At 52.7% G+C, this 18,512-nt stretch overlaps 1 protein-coding gene across 3 annotated transcripts in view; it reads right to left on the bottom strand.

Moving 5' to 3' along the window:
* Positions 1 to 617: 617 nt before the first annotated feature.
* The window catches only part of STK40 (serine/threonine kinase 40), a 39,665-nt gene continuing 21,770 nt past the window's right edge, over positions 618 to 18,512 (bottom strand). The window contains exons 2-7 of one of the 3 annotated variants that reach the window (XM_026455703.2): positions 14,366 to 14,485; positions 11,632 to 11,717; positions 11,134 to 11,277; positions 7,744 to 7,971; positions 6,919 to 6,971; positions 618 to 1,576 (exon numbers count right to left, since the gene is read on the bottom strand). In XM_026455703.2, the coding sequence (XP_026311488.1) occupies positions 1,405 to 1,576; positions 6,919 to 6,971; positions 7,744 to 7,971; positions 11,134 to 11,277; positions 11,632 to 11,717; positions 14,366 to 14,477 (795 nt within the window). In that variant the 5' untranslated portion in view covers positions 14,478 to 14,485 and the 3' untranslated portion in view covers positions 618 to 1,404. The remainder of the gene's footprint in view (positions 1,577 to 6,918; positions 6,972 to 7,743; positions 7,972 to 11,133; positions 11,278 to 11,631; positions 11,718 to 14,365; positions 14,486 to 18,512) is intronic. The other 2 variants (XM_031934326.1, XM_026455701.2) reach the window with 2 other exon arrangements.

The following is an 18,512-nucleotide window of genomic DNA, read 5'->3' as shown; positions in this document are numbered from 1 at the left end:
ATAGCTGTGTGGTTTAAACAGATAATGCGAGTCACGCTCAGCACTGTGTCTGGAACTTCGAAATCAGATCAGTGGGCAGTAACTTTAGGAGTTTTTTTATTTTTATTTTTATTTTTTTATTTTTATTTTTTTTTGAGACGGAGTCTTGCTCTGTCGCCCGAGCTGGAGTGCAGTGGCCAGATCTCAGCTCACTGCAAGCTCCGCCTCCCGGGTTTACGCCATTCTCCTGCCTCAGCCTCCGGAGTAGCTGGGACTACAGGCGCCCGCCACCTCTCCCGGCTAGTTTTTTGTATTTTTAGTAGAGACGGGGTTTCACCGTGTTAGCCAGGATGGTCTCGATCTCCTGACCTCATGATCCGCCCGTCTCGGCCTCCCAAAGTGCTGGGATTACAGGCTTGAGCCACCGCGCCCGGCCTATTTTTATTTTTTGAGATGAGAGTCTCGCTCTGCTGCCCAGGCTGGAGTGCAGTGGTGCAATCTCAGCTCACTGCAAACTCCACCTCCCGGGTTCAAGCGATTCTCCTGCCTTGGCCTCCCGAGTAGCTTGGGTTACAGGCAACTGCCACCACGCCCCGCTAACTTCTGTATTTTTAGTAGAGACAGGGTTTCACCATATTCGCCAGGCTCGTCTCGAACTCCTGACCTTGTGATCTGCCCGCCACAGCCTCCCAAAGTGTTGGGATTACAGGCGGGAGCCACTGCGCCCGGCCCGTAAGTTATTTATTTGTTTTGTGTATTATCTGTCTCATCCCCACTAGAAAGTCAGCTCCATGAAGGCAGCGATGTTTATCTACTTTGTTCACTGTTGTCTCCAAAGTATCTAGAACAGAGCTTTGGGCCTGGGTGGCCCTCAGCAAATAGTAACAGAATGAGTGAACAAAGACAGGGAGTGAGGGCTCTGAAACGCAAACTCACAGTGGCACGCTCAGTTGAGAACTGTTCAAAGGCTTCCGCTCGCACTTGAAGTAAGGGATGACGTCTCTTAACGAGGCCTACGCCAGGCCTTGCCTGATCTGGCCCCTGCGCACCTCTCTGGCTTCCTCTTGAACCAGGCTCATTTCTGAGCAGCTTGCAATTGCTCCAATGTGCTGTGCTGCCTCTGGGACCCTCCGCCTCAGCCCAGTCACAACACACCCAGGGAATTCCTAGTTCCCCTTAAGATCATAGCTCAACTGTCACCTCGTGGGGAAAGTCCTTCAAGCACCCTTCATCCACGCTCACGGCAATCCTGTTCCTCCCTAGCACTAATCTCAGAGGAATTAAACATGCATTCGTGTTATCGTTACGCCTTCCACCTCCAACAGACCAAACATTTTGTATGGGGAGGGACAGTACTGGTCTGGGCCCCCAGTGAAGCGCCAGCACCTTGCCCAGGGCCTGCCCACAGATTTGCTGAGTGGATTGTCACAGAGCCTGGCTATACTGAGCTTGGAGGCCCACTGCCTGGCACACACACGTACCACTGAGCACGTCAGGACTGATGTAGGCAGGGCTGCCCCTCTGGTCCTTCAGAAGGTCCCCCTCGCTCACCAGATGCTTCCCGAGGCAGAAGTTGGTGATGGTTATCCGATGTGTCCTAGGAGTGGGAGACAGAGAGTGAACAAACCTCAGTGTCTATAGCAACGGGCACAAGACACATAGGCAGGGCACACCTCGCCGGGCCAGTCCTCAATCCTGAACAGCAGAAGGCGGGCTTCTCACCAGAGGGCGAAGCAGCTGCCCCAACCCCCTCTCCAGGGAGCAGGGGAATCAGGCCCCAGACGTTTCTGGCCATCAGCCAAGCTGTCTCAGCAGGGATTGGCTTCTCTCCCAGGTCCTGAGTGTTGCACAGGCCATCCCTGGACCCGCTGCCCTGGATGAATCTCGGGGTACAGCATAGGGCTTAGAACAACACAGCCTCGTGTAATATTCTAGACTGGGAGCGATCTGAGATTTAGTTCAATTTCCTCATTCACACATGAGGAAAAGGAAGGCCAGCAGAGATGAGTGACTCCGCCTTGGGAGGTGACCCCAGGGTGGCCCCAGCTGCCCCCACACCATGGAGTCTGTCGGGTCACTGTCTCACTTGGCCCCACAACCACTGTAGAGGAAGAAACTGACAGTGGCCAGTGAGGGGGATTTTCTCACTGTCCGGTTTCAGATGATACAACAAAGGCACAGGGAAGTGAAAGGACTTGGCCAAGGTCATGCAGCTGGTGAGCAGAACAGCAGAATCCAAGCCCAGGTCTGCGAGGTCCCAGAGCTGGGCACACAACTGACAGCTGCCTCATGCCCAGATGTGTCCCCGGGCAAGGCCCCAGGCCCTGAATGACTTTTCCTTCTGTTCCATCAAAACTGACTCATCCCTTACCTTGTACTTGTGACTCTGCCCTGGCTAGAACATCACAGACTCTCCCTCTGAAAGGCGTGGGGCAGAGTAGCTTTGGGCTCTGATCCTTTGGAGAAAACTCACATGTGGACAAAAGGAAGTGCCCTGAGAGGACCTTGCACCACACTGGGGGCTGGGAGGGTGGGCAGGCCCTGTCTAAGAGGCCTGGGAAAGGTTTCCTGGCCCACGGGGGCAGGCAATGAGGAAGGGTGCCTCTCTGCCCAGCTGCCCTGCTCCTGTGTCGGCTGGCGGGGTGGAGAAGCTAGGGGGAAAAGCTGGGAGGACAGCAGGAAGGAAAGCTCCAGGGGGGCCTTGGGCTGCCTCTCACTACAATCAACTCTCAGAGCTCTCAGAGGCACAGCGCATGCGTGGCTGCCGGTGGATTTCCCCAGGAGCTGCGTCCAGGAGGCTCTGAGAGCCCTCAGCGATCTTGGGGAATTCTGCTGGCAAAGGCCTTGATGCAAAACAAAGGCCAGTCTGTCCTCTGGATTCCCCAAGGAAACGCCGACTCCAGCGCCTACACAGGCCTGCCCTGTCAGCTGCCATAGGAATCTGACCGGTGACCCACGGGTGGCTAGAGCCTGAGTGCACAGGTGAAGGGTCACGGCGCAGGGTCACGTGCACGTCAAGCAGTGGACTGCTCTAGCTCTGAAGCTCCAGTGCCGCTGCCCTGAATATAGGACTGCTCAGGCCTCTTGTCCAGAAGGCTCCCACAGAGCAGAGGCATTCCTGGTCAGAGATGGCTGCAGAAGCTACAAATGCATCCTGTGGGTCTCTGAGGTTCAAGACGCTGGGAGGAGGACAGCTCAGGAGAGAGTATGGTGGGTTTGGGAGTCAGGTTCCTAGTCCTGGCTCTGCCACGTCCTTGCTGTGTGAATCTCTTGTCCAGTGCCTGACAAATAGTAGTAGCTGGTGGCTGGCACACATGGTGGGAAAGATTCCGTCTTGGAGGTGGCAGGGGAGAGGTGCCATGGTGTGACAACAGGCCTGGGACAGCACGCGCCAGTGTGGCTGAGCTTTCAACTCAACACTGCTGGTGGGACTTTCCCGCCCTCTGCCAGGACACAGGCAGGCACAGCTGAGGCTCTGCAGGGCTGAGCGGCAGGAGCACTGGAGTCTCTCCACAGGAAGCGGCACGGGCAGCTCCAAGGCCTCCTGAGGTTTGGCAACGCTCCCCTGCCCCGCCACCACCACCCAAGTGGGAGGTGCACAGCTCCCTGGGAGTCCCACACCCCCTACTCTGGTCCTGACAGGAGGGGGCAAGGGCAGAGTGGGACAGGGAGGGGACGTGTGTCAGTAGGATTGGCTCTGAGTGAGTCACGCTTTAGCTATGGCCCTTTGGGCTGCCACAGTGTTTTTCTCCTTTTCTAGGAACTTGGTATGTTGCCTGCCTACCAAAAAGAAAGGAGGAAGCAGAAAGACCCCACGGCACCTCACATAACCCCAGAAGAGGATTTCGAATTTCGATCCTTTTAAAATCCAAAGTGGGATGAACTCGTCCTTGCAGCTGCCTTGCCAACACCTCCCCTGTCTGCTCCTTGGGAGCTCTCTGCTCTGCTGAGAAGGCCTCCAGCTGGCCTGCCTGCTGCTCCAGTGCAGGTAGAGCCTGGCATGACGGGTGGGAAGGGGCTGGAGTGGGCTGGAGCTCCTTCAGGTTAACTCTCAACTGAGCGAGGTGAGAGTGGGGCCCCAGAGCAGAAGATGTGCCCGAGGACACACACAGAGCAGTGGGTCTGCACCACACCGCCCTGCCCCTCTGGAGTGCCCATGACTCAAGTGAAAGGCAGCCGGAACCTCTGTCTGGGTCTGGGTGTGAGTGAGGCGTCGGCATTCTGCACCCCGAGGAGCACGCACGCACAGCAGAGCTGCTACAGCCACACTGGGGTCTGCAGGGTGGTGCGACCCCTTGACTACACTTCCAGGACCAAGGGGGCCTGCGGAAGTGAGAGTTGGAAGCAAATCCCCCAGCGACACAGAGGGGCCGGGAGTGCTGGTGTGGTTAGCAGGCATGAGCTCGGCACGTTCCCATGACAACCCCGCAATGCTCATTTAGAGCCAATGAATGGCTGCTGTGGAAGGCCTGGGAGCTCTCTAGTCCAGCTGGAGGGGACATGGGCTCTGTGGCCAGATGGATTTAGGTGCCCAAAAATTATGCCTTCTTTGTGAACAGTGGGCCTGTAGTCCACAGCAAGATGGGACTGCCCCAAGGCCCCAGAGAGGGCCAGGGGAAGGGGCAGGACCCAATTTCCCAACTCTATGACAACTGGCTCTCCACAGTCCAGGGCTGGTTTGGTCGGGGCTCCCTACCACCTCCTCTCATGGTGCAGAGCTATGGCTGGGGGACCGCTGGGCCCTCACCAGGGGTGTCCTCGTTGGCCGCTCAACACACAGCAGGCCTCATTTCCAGAGACGTGAGCCCATGGGTCCTGTTCTCCTGTCTTCAGCCACAGGCTCCCCAGTCCTGGCTAGACTAGCACTGGGGTGTGCTTGTGATGCGCCAGACCCTGTCATATTAGGTAGCCTTACATCCACTTATTTGCATCTCAGGCCAATCTTCCCGGGAAGCCAGGATGACCTTCACTTTCACAGATGAGGAAATGGAAGCTCAGAGAAGCGCTTGGTACCTCAATAAATGAATTCAATCAATAAGTAACCAAACGAACACACTCTCACAGTCTCCAAGATAATGAAGAGCTGGCACTGGGAAGTGAGCGGTCTGACCCCCATGTCAGTGCTGCTTCCGTCCTCCCCAACTCACTCACTCAGCCAGTCCAGGGTTTAAGCAGCCCTGGAATTTCCTGTTTCCCTCCCTTCCCCCTGCAGAGCATAGCAGGGCAAGGTTCTCATCCCTTCACTTTCTCAGTCTGGCAAATCCCAACTCATCCTTCACGAATCAACTCAGGCAGCAGCCACTGTCCCTCCACATGCCCCTTGCCCTCTGCATGCTGGTCCTCCACACATGAGACCATCTTCTGGTCAGCACCCCATCAGATGGTGGGCTCCAGAGGGTAGTGGTGGCACTGAGAGTTTCTGTCTGCAGCCCCAGCACCAGGTGGTGCTAGTCGAAGGATGGAGAAGGCTTAGCTGCTGAGATGCACAGCATCATCCCAATGGCCTCTCAGGCTGGAGCTGCGGGTCTAGAGCCCCCAGCAGTAACTCGCCATCAGCTGAGATGGGGCACAAGGCAATGCCCCCTCCCCGGAGGCCAGCTTTCAGGCAGCTTCTTTTCCTCTGACCACTGTGGCTTTGGCCCCTTTAGAGGACAGTGGGCCTCAGGCCCCTCCTGGGCTGGGCTGGTACAGCCACATCATGGAATGAATCACCCACCACCACAATTCTGCTGTGAGATTCGGGCTGTCTTTGTAAGCCCTCCAACCTGCTCAACGCTGAATTGAGAGGTGAGGGAGGGAGGCTCAGGAAGAATGGGTGGGGGCGGGGCGGGGGGGGGGAGATGCGCCCTCCTCAGCCCTGCATTTCGAGGATGGTGGTAGTCCACAGAGTGGGCCCACTTCCTGCCGGTCCTGGGTCCCCACATGGTTGGTGGTCCCTCCAACATGGTGAGACAGCGGTAGCACTGTCCCAGATCACTCCAAAGAGGCCCAGGACCCTCTGCTGAGGTGGGATGACAGCCTGAAACCAGGGCCACGCTTGGTCTCCCTCTGCTGCTGGTTCACCAACAATGTTGGGGTGGGCCGCCTGATCCCCTCCAAGTCTAAGGCATGCTCTCCCTGCTGCTGAGAGAGCTGGTCAAATTTTACAGTAACTACTCACAGCTGCATCCCTCTCCAGGCGGCTCTTAGCCAAAAGCTGCCGCCTTGCCTAAGGGAGTGCCCCTCCCTACGGACAGCAGACATTCAGTGACTGCTAGCCGGGCACAAAGGCCATGCGCAGGCCATCTGCAGGGCCATCCCACTCTCGAGTTTTTCAGGCTGAGGCCCTGCTGGGACTTCACTGAGGTTCAGCTTCTCCTTCTGCCTAATTCCACCCCGTCACCCTGAGAGCACTCCACAGTAAACCTCCTGCACGTCAACCTCAGAGTCTGTTTCCTGAGGAAACTGACCTACAGCAAGGCCTCATTTTGCTCATTCCTTCACCCCAATTGTCCATTCAAAAAAGATATATTTTTGTAGAGATGGAGTCTTCACTATGTTGCCCAGGCTGGTCTCAAACTCCTGGGTTCAAGTGATCCTCCTGCCTCAGCCTCCCAAAATGCTGGGATTACAGGCAGGAACCACTGTGCCTGACCATCTAGTCCATTTTTATAGTAATTTTCTGAGTATCCACTAGGAGCCAGGCATGACAAATAAATGGACCAGGGAGGAGATCTAAAGTTCTTCCCAGAGCTCCCTTTCTGTGGCTCAAAACTCCCAGTCTCAGCAAGCCTCCAATTCCCATGTTCATCCCATCCCCAGAGTCCTGGGATTCCTGGAGGAAGTGGGTTGTTTTGAGTCGGAATCTCCATGAGGACACTGCAGGGCACCAGAGAGTTGCAATGTGTAGCCCGCCCCAGGCCTAGGGTAACAGCGTGGATGAAGAGACAGGGATCTTACCTCTTGTTGAGCACCATGTTCCCCAGCTTCAGGTCTCTGTGCACGATGTTCTTCTGCAAAACAACAGGCGTATGGTTTATAATGTCAATGTGAGAGGTGGGGTCAGGGCCCACCCTGTAAGATGGGGGCTCTCCCGGTGTTAGAGAAGGTGGGAAAAATTCTATGATGTGTCTCTTTAGGCTCCAACCACAGGCAGATCAGGACAGTTCTAAGTTCACATGACCCATGCATCTGGATGGGGAACGAATGTGCACCTAGTCAGTGTCTCCCCATCTGCAGCGGCTTCTTCAGCTGTTTCTCCCCTCTGGGCAGCGGCTGGTGGGGAAAGTCACTCATCTTTTCATCTCCATTAGACATTCCACAGACAGGATGGATCTGGGGGTCGGGGAGGAGCTGTCATCGCTTTGTGACTAAGTACCACAGGCTCCGCCCACATTAGTGGTACACCGGGAAGAGGCTCAGGCCCTCCTACCCTTTGTCCCGGCATGTCTGACACCTCTAATCCTACAAAAAGCTCAGACGTGCTGTAGTTGCTTGGGTGGGTATCTCACTGTCATCACTACATGGGGGACACCAGGCCTCTTAACTGATGGGGAATTACCACATGGGCTCTGCTGGGCTGCAGGTCAGCCCTCTCCAGGAAGGTGGCCTGCAGGGTGGCACTGTGTCTCCCCCTGTGCACCTGCCATTCAGCCACTCTTCTTTTGGACACTCCTAGCTGCAAAGCACACCCAGGTGTGCAGGACAGAGCTGCCTTCTGCTCAGCAGCAGCAAGAAAGGTGGCTCTCTGTGGCCAGAAGGTGTGGCAGCAGAGTGTGGCCTCACCTGGTGCAGGGCCTCCACCACGCGGACCACGTCGTAGAAGATGACCACAGTCTCCCGCTCGCTGAGCCTCTTCTCCTTGATGACATAATGCTGCAGGTTGATGAGGTCAGCGGTCTTGTCGCTGAAGTCGTGAGCACAGAGGCAGTCCAGGACGAGGCAGATGCGCTTCTTCATCTTCTTAACCATCCGGCTGGATTCTGTGTCCTCAACGATTTCACAGGTGCGGTCCTGGGAGGCAAGGGGGCAGCACAGGGCTTGGCTGTGAACTCGACAGGGCCAAGGCCAGGGCTTGGGACTCTCTGGAGTTGGACACTCAAACCAGTGAGGGAGCCTGGAATTAGCCTGCATGTGCAGGCCATAGAGGACTGAGGCCTGGGCAGCCTAGACCGTGGGGTGGCTCAGCACTGTGAAGCCTCTTGTGTGTCAAATGCCAGGACCAGCAAGAGGCTGAAGCTAAAACATCTCAGCTGAAAGCTTAATGCTTTGATCAAAATACAAAGGATTCAGATCAGGTCTGGGCATTTAAAGCCCAAGGGCCCTCTCAGCCCAGTGCTTAAGCAGCAAAAATGGGCATCCTCCCTCCAGAGCACCCAGATTCCAGTAATTACCAACAGAACCCCCTTTCGATGTCTAAGATGGTAGAAGTTAGAAAGAGGTCAATCTTGGCAGGCTCCAGAGGCCACACAGGTCCAGGACACCTGTTTTCCTCATGGACGTAGTGCTCCTGACAGTCACACAGTGGTGGCTAAGAGTGACTCTGACCTCAGACTGCTGGGTTCAGGCCCCAACCACCTTGTTTTACCTGTGGGACCTGGGCAGTTTGCTTACCCTCTCCAGGTCTCTAGTTCCTAATCGGTAAAAGAGAGCTGGTAATCCCTCCCTCATAGCCCAAGAGAAGTAAATAAGACAATCCATGTCCTGTGCTTAGGTCCTGCACTGCCAGGGCTCAGTAAGTGGGTACTGCCACCAATGTTGTGGCTGCGAGATGGACACAATGCTAGCAAGCTCTAGACCCATTTTCCTTGCTGAAAAGTATTTCGAGTAAGACAAAAAATAGGTACAACCTGCGGACTTCATCTGACCATCTTGAAGAAGTCCTTGGTGTCATGTGGGGTAGACTAACCTGTCCCCTCTGGGGAACTCCTGGAGAACTAAATATCTACATTTCTTCTTCTTTTTCTTTTCTTTCTTTTTTTTTTTTTTTTTGTGAGACAGCGTCTCACTCTGTCATCCAGGCTGGAGTGCAGTGACACAATCTCAGCTCACTGCAAGCTCCGCCTCCCAGGTTCACGCCATTCTCCTGCCTCAGCCTCCCAAGTAGCTGGGACTACAGGGGTCTACCACTATGCCTGGCTAATTTTTTGTATTTTTAGTAGAGACGGGGTTTCACCATGTTAGCCAGGATGGTCTCGATCTCCTGAACTTGTGATCCACCTGCCTCAGCCTCCCAAAGTGCTGGGATTACAGGTGTGAGCCGCTGAGCCCAGTCTCCACATTTCTTCTTAAGAGCAGGACCACACCTCATATTTGCTTTTCTCAGAGGCCCTAGCACAGTGTCTGGCACACAGACAGTACACTAGAAACACTTTTGATCACCCAGGTTCTCTCATCCAAAATGACATGAATTAAGGCCAAGCTTCTGAAGATATCAGAGACAAAATACCAAGAAGCCACAATCACTCTCAATTTTTTTTCATGTTTACGGGGATACTCTTAATTTTTGGAGTTGCCTAATAATACTCTGAGTCACCTCTAATTGCACATATAAGAACAAAGACCTTGGTGGGGTGTATACATGGGGGGTGGGAAGTGCTTTCCATTTGTTCTATTTCAGGAACTCAAGCTGACAAGGAGTTTTTATTGCCTGAACAGCAATGATGATGACAGAGTTCCAGCAGCAGCTTGGTGCTTGACTCTCACTCTCATTCATCATCCCAACCACCACTGGAGGTAGGTACTGTTACCACTCTCCCCATTTTACAGATGGGGAATCTGAGGCCTAGAGACCTGAAGTGACTTGCCCAAGGTCATACTAGCTGAATCCAGGACTGTCAGCATCAGAACCTGAGTGCTCTCTCTGGCACTGTGCTGCCTCTGAAACAGCAGGTCCGTCTTAGCAAGAGCTGGTCCTGGCCAGCAAATGGCTGAGGGCTCAGTGGACGCTCAGCTGAGGAATGAGGCTGTTCCCAGGCCTGTAAGGAGGGCTCGGGTCATTCTGAACCCAACTCTTCATTTCTGGAGACACAACTTCAGTGCTGCCCCAAGAATGGTTCTCGTCAGGTACACACTGTTAATCAACGCCTTTCCTAAGGGACCTGGAACATCTGAGCACGGGAGCACAGGCACATTTGCTGGACAAACTGAAATTCCTGAGCAGGTGGAAGAACAGGTGGCTCCAAAACAACTGTGGAGATCTACAGACGGCCCCAAATGCTGGTTCCTCCTTGTCGCCTTCCCTCCCACCCTAGCCTGGCCAATTTCTGACGATGCAGCTAAAAAGGGCCCGGAGCTGGGAGCGGTGGCTCACCTGAGGTCAGGAGTTTGAGAGCAGCCTGGACAACATGGTGAAACCCCATTTCTACTAAAAATACAAAAATTAGCTGGGCATATGCCCGTAGTCCCAGCTATTTGGGAGGCTGAGGCAAGAGAATCGCTTGAGCCTGGGAGGTGGAGGTAGCAGTGGGTCAAGATCGCGCCACTGAACTCCAGCCTGGCAACAGAGCGAGACTCCATTAAAAAAAAAAAAAGAAAGAAAAAAAAAGGACAAAAGGGCCCTTTTGAGATGGAGTCTCACTCAGTTGCCCAGGCTGGAGCTCAGTGGTGCATTCTTGGCTCACTGCAACCTCCGCCTCCCGGGCTCAAGAGATTCTCCTGCCTCAGCCTCCTGAGTAGCTGGGACTACAGGCATGCGCCACCACGCCCAGCTAATTTTTCTATTTTTAGTAGAGATGGGATTTCATCTTGTTGGCCAGGATGGTCTTGATCTCCTGACCTTGTGATCCACCCACCTCAGCCTCCCAAAGTGCTGGGATTACAGGCGTGAGCCACCGCGCCCAGCCTGAGCCCGAGTGTCTTTAAGTGATTTCCTGCTTTCCTCTTTTCTCAGAAAAGTGGCTCTTCAAAGAAAGCCTGGCTGCTGTAAGATGCAAACTGTATGCATTCCTGGCTAGGCTGTAACCATCCCCACAGGAGCACAGCCAGTGTGGTCCAGCCTGACTTCCAGCCCAGCCCAGCCCAGCCACCCACCCTGGAAGTCCTGATGTACCCAGCATGGCAGGGACACCCGAGGGTCACGTGAGCTGCTCGTATGGCTGTGGCCCCAGCAAGTAGCAGCCCCTGGAGCCAGTCAGAGGTGGGTGCGAAGGGTTGGGGGGGGGGCAGGCCGCTCACCTGGAAGAGGCCGTGGTGGTGCACCACGCCGTCCTGCGTGTGCAGGAGAGAGAGCAGCGAGTACTCGGTGTGCAGCAGCATCTTGCCCTGCCGCTCCTCCTGGCTCTCTATGCCTTGGTCCCCCCTCTCCTCCAGGGTCAGGATCTTTAGGAAAGCACAAAAATAAAACCAAAACCAGAACACCTCACTTGACACAGCAGAACAACCAGAATGGGGGAAGCAGGGGGCTTTCTACCACATGACATTTGCGCACAACGCACACATAGACACACCAAGTGAAATAGTTTTTCTTAATATGATGGTGATGTAATTTATGCACAGACAAAACTCTTTAAATCAGAAGTTGTTCCGAGGGAGACTGTGAACTTGGTTGCTTCTCGGGAAGAAATGGCACTACTCTTGTTCACAATGACGCAGGTGTGAAGGTGGAGGAGGGAGCAGTGGGTTGGCATGACAGGCCCTGGTTCTGAGGCACCCTCACCCTCATGTCTCACTTACCTTCAGCTGATAGAAGTCATCCGTGCCATCTTTCCTTGCCAGACACTGCACAATGCTTGGCACCGGTGAGTTGCCCAGACGAGGACCTACGGCACAGAGAGCTGCTGGTCTCCTTTTCAGAAGCCCTGGCTGTCACAGTGCCAGGTCACCATGTGGTCTTTCTTACTAGACCTTCTATTCAGGAGGGCACCATAGCTCACATGCACTGAACTGACCCCCCCGCAAGGTCTCCTGGTAGAGTTTTCAAGGTCTCCGGTCCAAAAATAGAGGGGTATGTGTGCTCTGCCTGGAGCACATCCAGCGTTTGCAGGCACATTTCCCAAAGAGAGGTTTTCAACCCTGGGTGCACGCTGGAGTCTCTGGGGAGCATCTATTAAAAACAAGAGATCTGGCCGGGCGCGGTGGCTCAAGCCTGTAATCCCAGCACTTTGGGAGGCCGAGACGGGCGGATCACGAAGTCAGGAGATCGAGACCATCCTGGCGAACACGGTGAAACCCCGTCTCTACTAAAAACACAAAAAATTAGCCGGGCGTGGTGGCGGGCGCCTGTAGTCCCAGCTTCTCAGGAGGCTGAGGCAGGAGAATGGCGTGAACCCAGGAGGTGGTGGAGCTTGCAGTGAGCGGAGATCGTGCCACTGCACTCCAGCCTGGGCGACAGAGCGAGACTCCGTCTCAAAAAAAAAAAAAAGAAAAAAAACCAAGAGATCCAGGTTGGGTGCGGTGGCCCACACCTGTAATCCCAACACTTTGGGAGGCTGAGGTGGGAGGACTGCTTGAGCCCAGGAGTTCGAGACCGGCCTGGGCAACATAGTGAGACTTCTTCTCGACAAAAAATAAAATATTGGCTGAGCACAGTGGAGCATACCCGTAGACCCAGCTACTTGGAAGGCTGAGGTAGGAGGATCGCTTGAGCCCAGGAGGTTGAGGCTACAGTGAACTATGTTTGCGCCACTGCATTCCAGTCAGGGCAAGAGAACAAAGCCCTGTCTCAAAAAAAGCAACAAACCCAAGAGATCCTGGATCCTCTGAAGAGCAACTTCAGGATGAGGATCCAGGAAACTATAGCTGCAACAGGTTCCCTGGTGATTCTGAGACAGCCACCTGGCCCCTGTTCAAGTGCCAGCTTTGGGGACCTTCTGTATTTCTGGAGATGCACAACGCTTGTTGTCCCTTGACAGCGCCTTGCCTGAGCTTTCAGAGTGAAAATCTGATGTCACAGTGCCACTGCTGCGTGAAAAACTCTTAACAAAGTCTGCTGCTCTTTGTTTTCCTTTTTACCAGTGACATGTTCATAGACCCACTGCTCTTAACATACCACCCAAACTCTTTGGCCTCCAAGGCCTGGCATGATTCGGTTCCTTCCCATCTTTCTAAGGGAGGATTCCCCGTCCCATGCCATACTCCAGCTCCTAATGTTGGGCTCCTAGTTCCCAACGTGGTAAGCCCTTTCCTGCTGCTGGGCCTCTGCAGTGCTGTTTCTTCTGTCTGCAATGTTCTTCCCACAGATGCTGCTCATCCTCCTCAGGTGTCAGCTCACATGGAGCTTCCTCATAGACAGGCCTTTCTTGCCTGCCCTACCCACAGGCCCTGCTCATCTCACATCATCATGGAACTTCTTCAAGGCACTTGTACCACCGGTGATGACTGGTGAGTTGTTTGTTTCTCTGTGAGGGAAGGAACTTGTCCGTCTTATTCACTGCTGCATGCCTGGCAAACAGCACAGGCCTGGCACGTAGCAGGTACGCACCATTAACTACGTACTAAATGACTGGAGCTGGAACTATCCTGTGCCTGTAAGTCCAAAATGCTCTCCCAAAGTAAAACTCACGCCCAGTCTCTGGCCACAACTCCAACTATAAGCAATTTGGACTGCTGGTCCTTACGCATCATATAGTAATGCTCTGCTGCTCCTCTGGCCAACTGCCAACACCTGTGCCAAAATTTCTGTGCCAATTTAAGGAAATTTGGGGGGCTATACAAAATGCTTTGTGAAATTATGCCATCCAAGAATGGCATAAAGCAGTGCCTCGGATGATCTTGGGTTTTTATTTTATTTTTTTAGAGACAGAGTCTCACGCTGTTTCCTAGGCTGGAATGCAGTGGTGTGATCACGGCTCACTGTAACCTCAAACTCCTGGGCTCAAGTAATACTCCTGCCTCAGCTTCCCAAGTAGCTAGGACTACAGGCATGTGCCACCATGCCCAATTAATTTTTATATTTTCTTGTAGAGACGGGATCTCACTATGTTGCCCAAGCCCAAACTTGCGGAGTCTTGAACTCCTGGCCACAAGTTATCCTCTCACCTCGGCCTCCCAAAGTGCTGGGATTACATAAGTGAGCTATTGCCACCTGGCCAGAGCTTGGGTTCTAATGCAGCTAATGACTTCTAATGGGTGTGCTTCCTGTGGGCACATCAACATTCTAGGGGCACACATAGGATTCTCTGGGGGAAGACATGGAGCCTAGCTATTAGCTAAGACTGATGTAAGGCTGGTGCGGCTAAAACACTGACAGCCCCTGGTATAGAGTGACCTAAGGCTTGGGTCTTCCACTGATATAAATATACTCCGCTTCAAGTAGTGAGGCTAGGGACCGGGCCTGGGGCAGGGCAGGACCACACACTGCTGAGGGTGGGCCACCCCACTCTGATGTCTGCTGGTCAGATCATGTGAGCCAATGTACCCTGCCCCTGCCTCCCAGCCCACCCATTTTTCCCAAAGGTCAGAGGCTTACCAAGGATGAACGGTCCAGCTCTCTTTGCATTATTTCCAGAAATCCCACTTCCTAGAGCCTTGGCCCTGGCCGACGTTTCCCCAGCTCCTCTGTCTGATGCTCTCCGCTTCATTCTCAGCTCTAGATAAGACAGAAAGACCCCTTCTCACTGAGTAAGTCAGCGAGTTTCCTTATGCTAACCCAACCTGCAGGTCTTTGACTTGGGACGCGTCACACAGTTGCCGCGGCTGCTGTTCCACTGCGGCTGCCACCTCCTCCCGCTCCCAGAGGAGCATCCAAGGCTCCAAGTGACAAAGAACCACAGCTCCTTTACTTGGATTAATAAGATGCTAACGGTGGACATCCTTTAAGGCAGCATATACAGGGTACAGAGGCGGGGAGCCAACACACCACCACCAAGTATCCAGTTAAATTCAGAGAGAAGAAAACTGGGCTTTGTGCAGATGCTAATGCCAAACAGAGCCCCAAGAGACCACCACAGAGACACAGAGGAGAGCCAGCCCCATCCAGCTGAACACCAACCCTGAGCAACTATTCCCTAAGTGAGACCTGCCCTCCAAATACCTACAGCCTAATGACCCAAGGTGCCCATTTCGGGCCCATATCTGGACAGTGGGCCCCAGGAATGGGATTTTTTTTTTTTTTTTTTGAGACGGAGTCTCGCTCTGTCGCCCAGGCTGGAGTGCAGTGGCCGGATCTCAGCTCACTGCAAGCTCTGCCTCCCGGGTTCATGCCATTCTCCTGCCTCAGCCTCCCCAGTAGCTGGGACTACAGGCGCCCGCCACCTCACCCGGCTAGTTTTTGTATTTTTAGTAGAGACGGGGTTTCACTGTGTTAGCCAGGATGGTCTCGATCTTCTGACCTTGTGATCCGCCCGTCTCGGCCTCCCAAAGTGCTGGGATTACAGGCTTGAGCCACCGCGCCCGGCCAGGAATGGGATGTTTATTACACGTGAGGCCTGGGGGCTTCTTATGCCCATAGAGTTTGATGACTACGGCCCTGAGAACCCCTCTTCCCATCTTTCCTTGACTCTCTGGTCCTCTCAGATGAAAGAACTCCCCAAAGATATCAATGGCAGGGTTTACTTTCTCTTCCCTCATAAACTCAAACTTTTCCTGAATTACTTTTCAGAAAAAGACAATTCATTGTGTATTTAAGAGTCAGTTAAAGAACACTACTGAAGATCACTGAGCGCTGATTTGCCTGATAATCCCAAGATCCTCCTGTGTAAAAATGAAAGGTGGACATTGGGGCCAGAGACTAAAAGACACCTCTGGACACAGATTTAAAAAAAAAAAAAAAAACAGATAAAAACACAAAAGAGGAGTTGTTTCTTCCAGCTCTCCAAAGTCAAACACCTTGGCAAAGCAGCGTCCGAGCGGGACAAGGAACCAGATGTGTACAGACGAGTTCCACGTGGGGAAGGTTGGGGGTCACAGGATGCCCAGTGTGGGCGGGGGGCTCCGGGAAAACTTCCCTAAGGATACAGGAGTGGGCCAGGCAAAGGGCAAGGACATTCGTGGTAGGAGGGCCTCAGTGAGCAAACATGCCCAGGTAAGAAATGGCATGCAAGCAACCAACTGCAGGTAGTTTGTGCTGTTGAAGCATCCAACGTGAGGCAGGGAGTGGTGAGAGGTGGCCTAGGATAGAGGCCTGACATCCACCTTAGGAGTGTAGCCTTTACCCTTCCATAATGGAGCCAAAACACAGAATCCCAGCCTGTTCCTGTCTTTTTCTTCATATAAAAGTAACTGATAGGCCGGGCGCAGTGGCTCATGCCTGTAATCCCAGCACTTTGGGAGGCCGAGGCGGGTGGATCACCCGAGGTCGGGAGTTCGAGACCAGCCTGACCAACATGGAGAAACCCCGTCTCTACTAAAAATACAAAATTAGCTGGGCCTGGTGGCACATGCCTATAATCCCAGCTACTAGGGAGGTTGAGGCAGGAGAATTGCTTGAACCTGGGAGGCAGAGGCTGCGGTGAGCTGAGATCGTGTCATTGCACTCCAGCCTGGGCAACAAGAGTGAAACTCTGCCTCAAAAAAAAAAAAAAAAAAAGTAACTGATGTTCTCTGTAGAAACGTTAGAAAATACACATATGCAAAAATAAGAAAATAGGGTACCCATGACCTTACCTCCCAGATGTAACTGCTGTGTTGACACTGAAGCATGTTTTTCCTGTGTGTGACTGCGTGTGTGCTTACAGAAAGTTTTATTATCACAAACACGTGGACCACACTGTGATGCTATTTTGTAAGTTTCCTTTTTTCCCACCTAAAATACATCAAGGGAGGCCAGGTGCAGTGACTCCACGCTTGTAATCCCAGCACTTAGGGAGGCCAAGGTGGGTGGATCACTTGAAGTCAGGGGTTCAAGGCCAGCCGGGCCAACATGGTGAAACCCCGTCTCTACTAAAAATACAGAAATTAGCTGGTCCTGGTGGTGCATACCTATTGTAATCCCAGCTACTTGGTGGCTGAGGCACGAGAATCACTTGAACCTGGGAGGCGGAGGTTGCAGTGAGCTGAGATCACGCCACTGCACTCCAGCCTGGGCAACAGAGCGAGACTCTGTCTCAAAAACAAAATTAGCTGGGCATGGTGGTGGGTGCCTGTCTCGGAAGTCTGAGACAGGAGAATCGCTGGAACCAGGGAGGCAGAGGTTGCATGAGCTGAGATGGCGCAATTGCACTCCAGCCTAGGGAACACAGCAAGACTCCATCTCAAAACAAACAAACAAAAACCATTAAGGATAAATTTCATAGTATGTGAAATACATCTCAATAAAGCTGTAAAAAACAAAACAAAAACCCATTAACATCCCTGCATCACAATATTCTTTTGCAACATCACTTGAGATAGCTACACGGGTTCCTTGGTACAATATACAGTGATTTCTCTGACCATTCCCTATTTATGGGCATCTAGGTTCTTTCCACTTAAAAAGAATTAGCCAGGCGTGGTGGCTCACATCTGTAATCCCGGCACTTTGGGAGGCCGAGGCAGGCGGATCACAAGGTCAGGAGATCAAGACCATCCTGGCTAACACGGTGAAACCCTGTCTCTACAAAAATCCAAAAAACAAATGAGCGAGCGTGGTGGCGGGCGCCTGTAGTCCCAGCGACTCGGGAGGCTGAGGCAGGAGAACGGTGTGAATCTGGGAGGCGGAGCTTGTAGTGAGCCCAGATCACGCCACTGCACTCCAGCCTGGGTGATAGAGTGAGACTCCGTCTCAAAAAAAAAAAAGAAATTAATAGTCACGCACATACAAGTATACATCTTGTTGGCCGGGTGCGGTGGCTCACTCCTGTAATCCCAGCACTTTGGGAGGCCAGGGGCAGATCACCAGGTCAGGAGATCAAGACCAACCTGGTTAACACGGTGAAACCCCGTCTCTACTAAAAATACAAAAAATTTGCCGGGTGTGGTGGCATGTGCCTGTAGTCCCAGGTACTCGTGAGGCTGAGGCAGGAGAATAGCATGAACCCGGGAGGCAGAGCTTGCAGTGAGCCGAGATTGCGCCACTGTACTCCAGCCTGGGAAACAGAGCAAGACTCCATTTCAAAAAAAAAACAAGTATACATCTTGTCATACTTATCTGTCTCTCTCTGGATAAATTCCAAGAAGCAGAATTGCAGAGTCAAGTGGGGCGCATTTAAAAAAAATCCCCATTAGGCTAATACAAGGGGGGCATGTTTGTAAGGGTATTTGACATATGTTGCCAGGCTGCTTCTAGGATGGCTATGCCAATTTACAGTCCCATCAGCAGTGTGGGAGAGTGAGTTCCAGAACTTGCACCAGGACTCAGTTATTTCCTTACTCTTATAAATGGCCCATTTGGTGGGCAACAAAAAGCATAGCATTTTAAAATCCGTAATTCTTTCATTATTTCTGAGATTGAATTTGTTTCATACGCTTACTGGCTGTGTTTATTATTTCTTTTATGAATTTCCTTTATATTCTTTTTCTATTTTTTACTGCTATGTGTGTATTAGTGTTACTGATTTTTAGAAGCTCTTTCTATGTAAGGATGCAACTAATATATAGCTTTTTCATCTTTAACCTTTTAATTAAAAAAAACAGAAAAGGTTAAGGGCTGGGTGCAGTGGCTCATGTCTGTAATTCCAGCACTTTGGGAGGCCGAGGCG

This window comes from Piliocolobus tephrosceles, chromosome 1 (assembly GCF_002776525.5).
Source record: "Piliocolobus tephrosceles isolate RC106 chromosome 1, ASM277652v3, whole genome shotgun sequence".
Classification (NCBI taxonomy): Eukaryota; Metazoa; Chordata; class Mammalia; order Primates; family Cercopithecidae; genus Piliocolobus; species Piliocolobus tephrosceles.
Note: the sequence above shows the minus strand (reverse complement) of the source record. Positions and strands in the feature narration are given on the sequence as shown.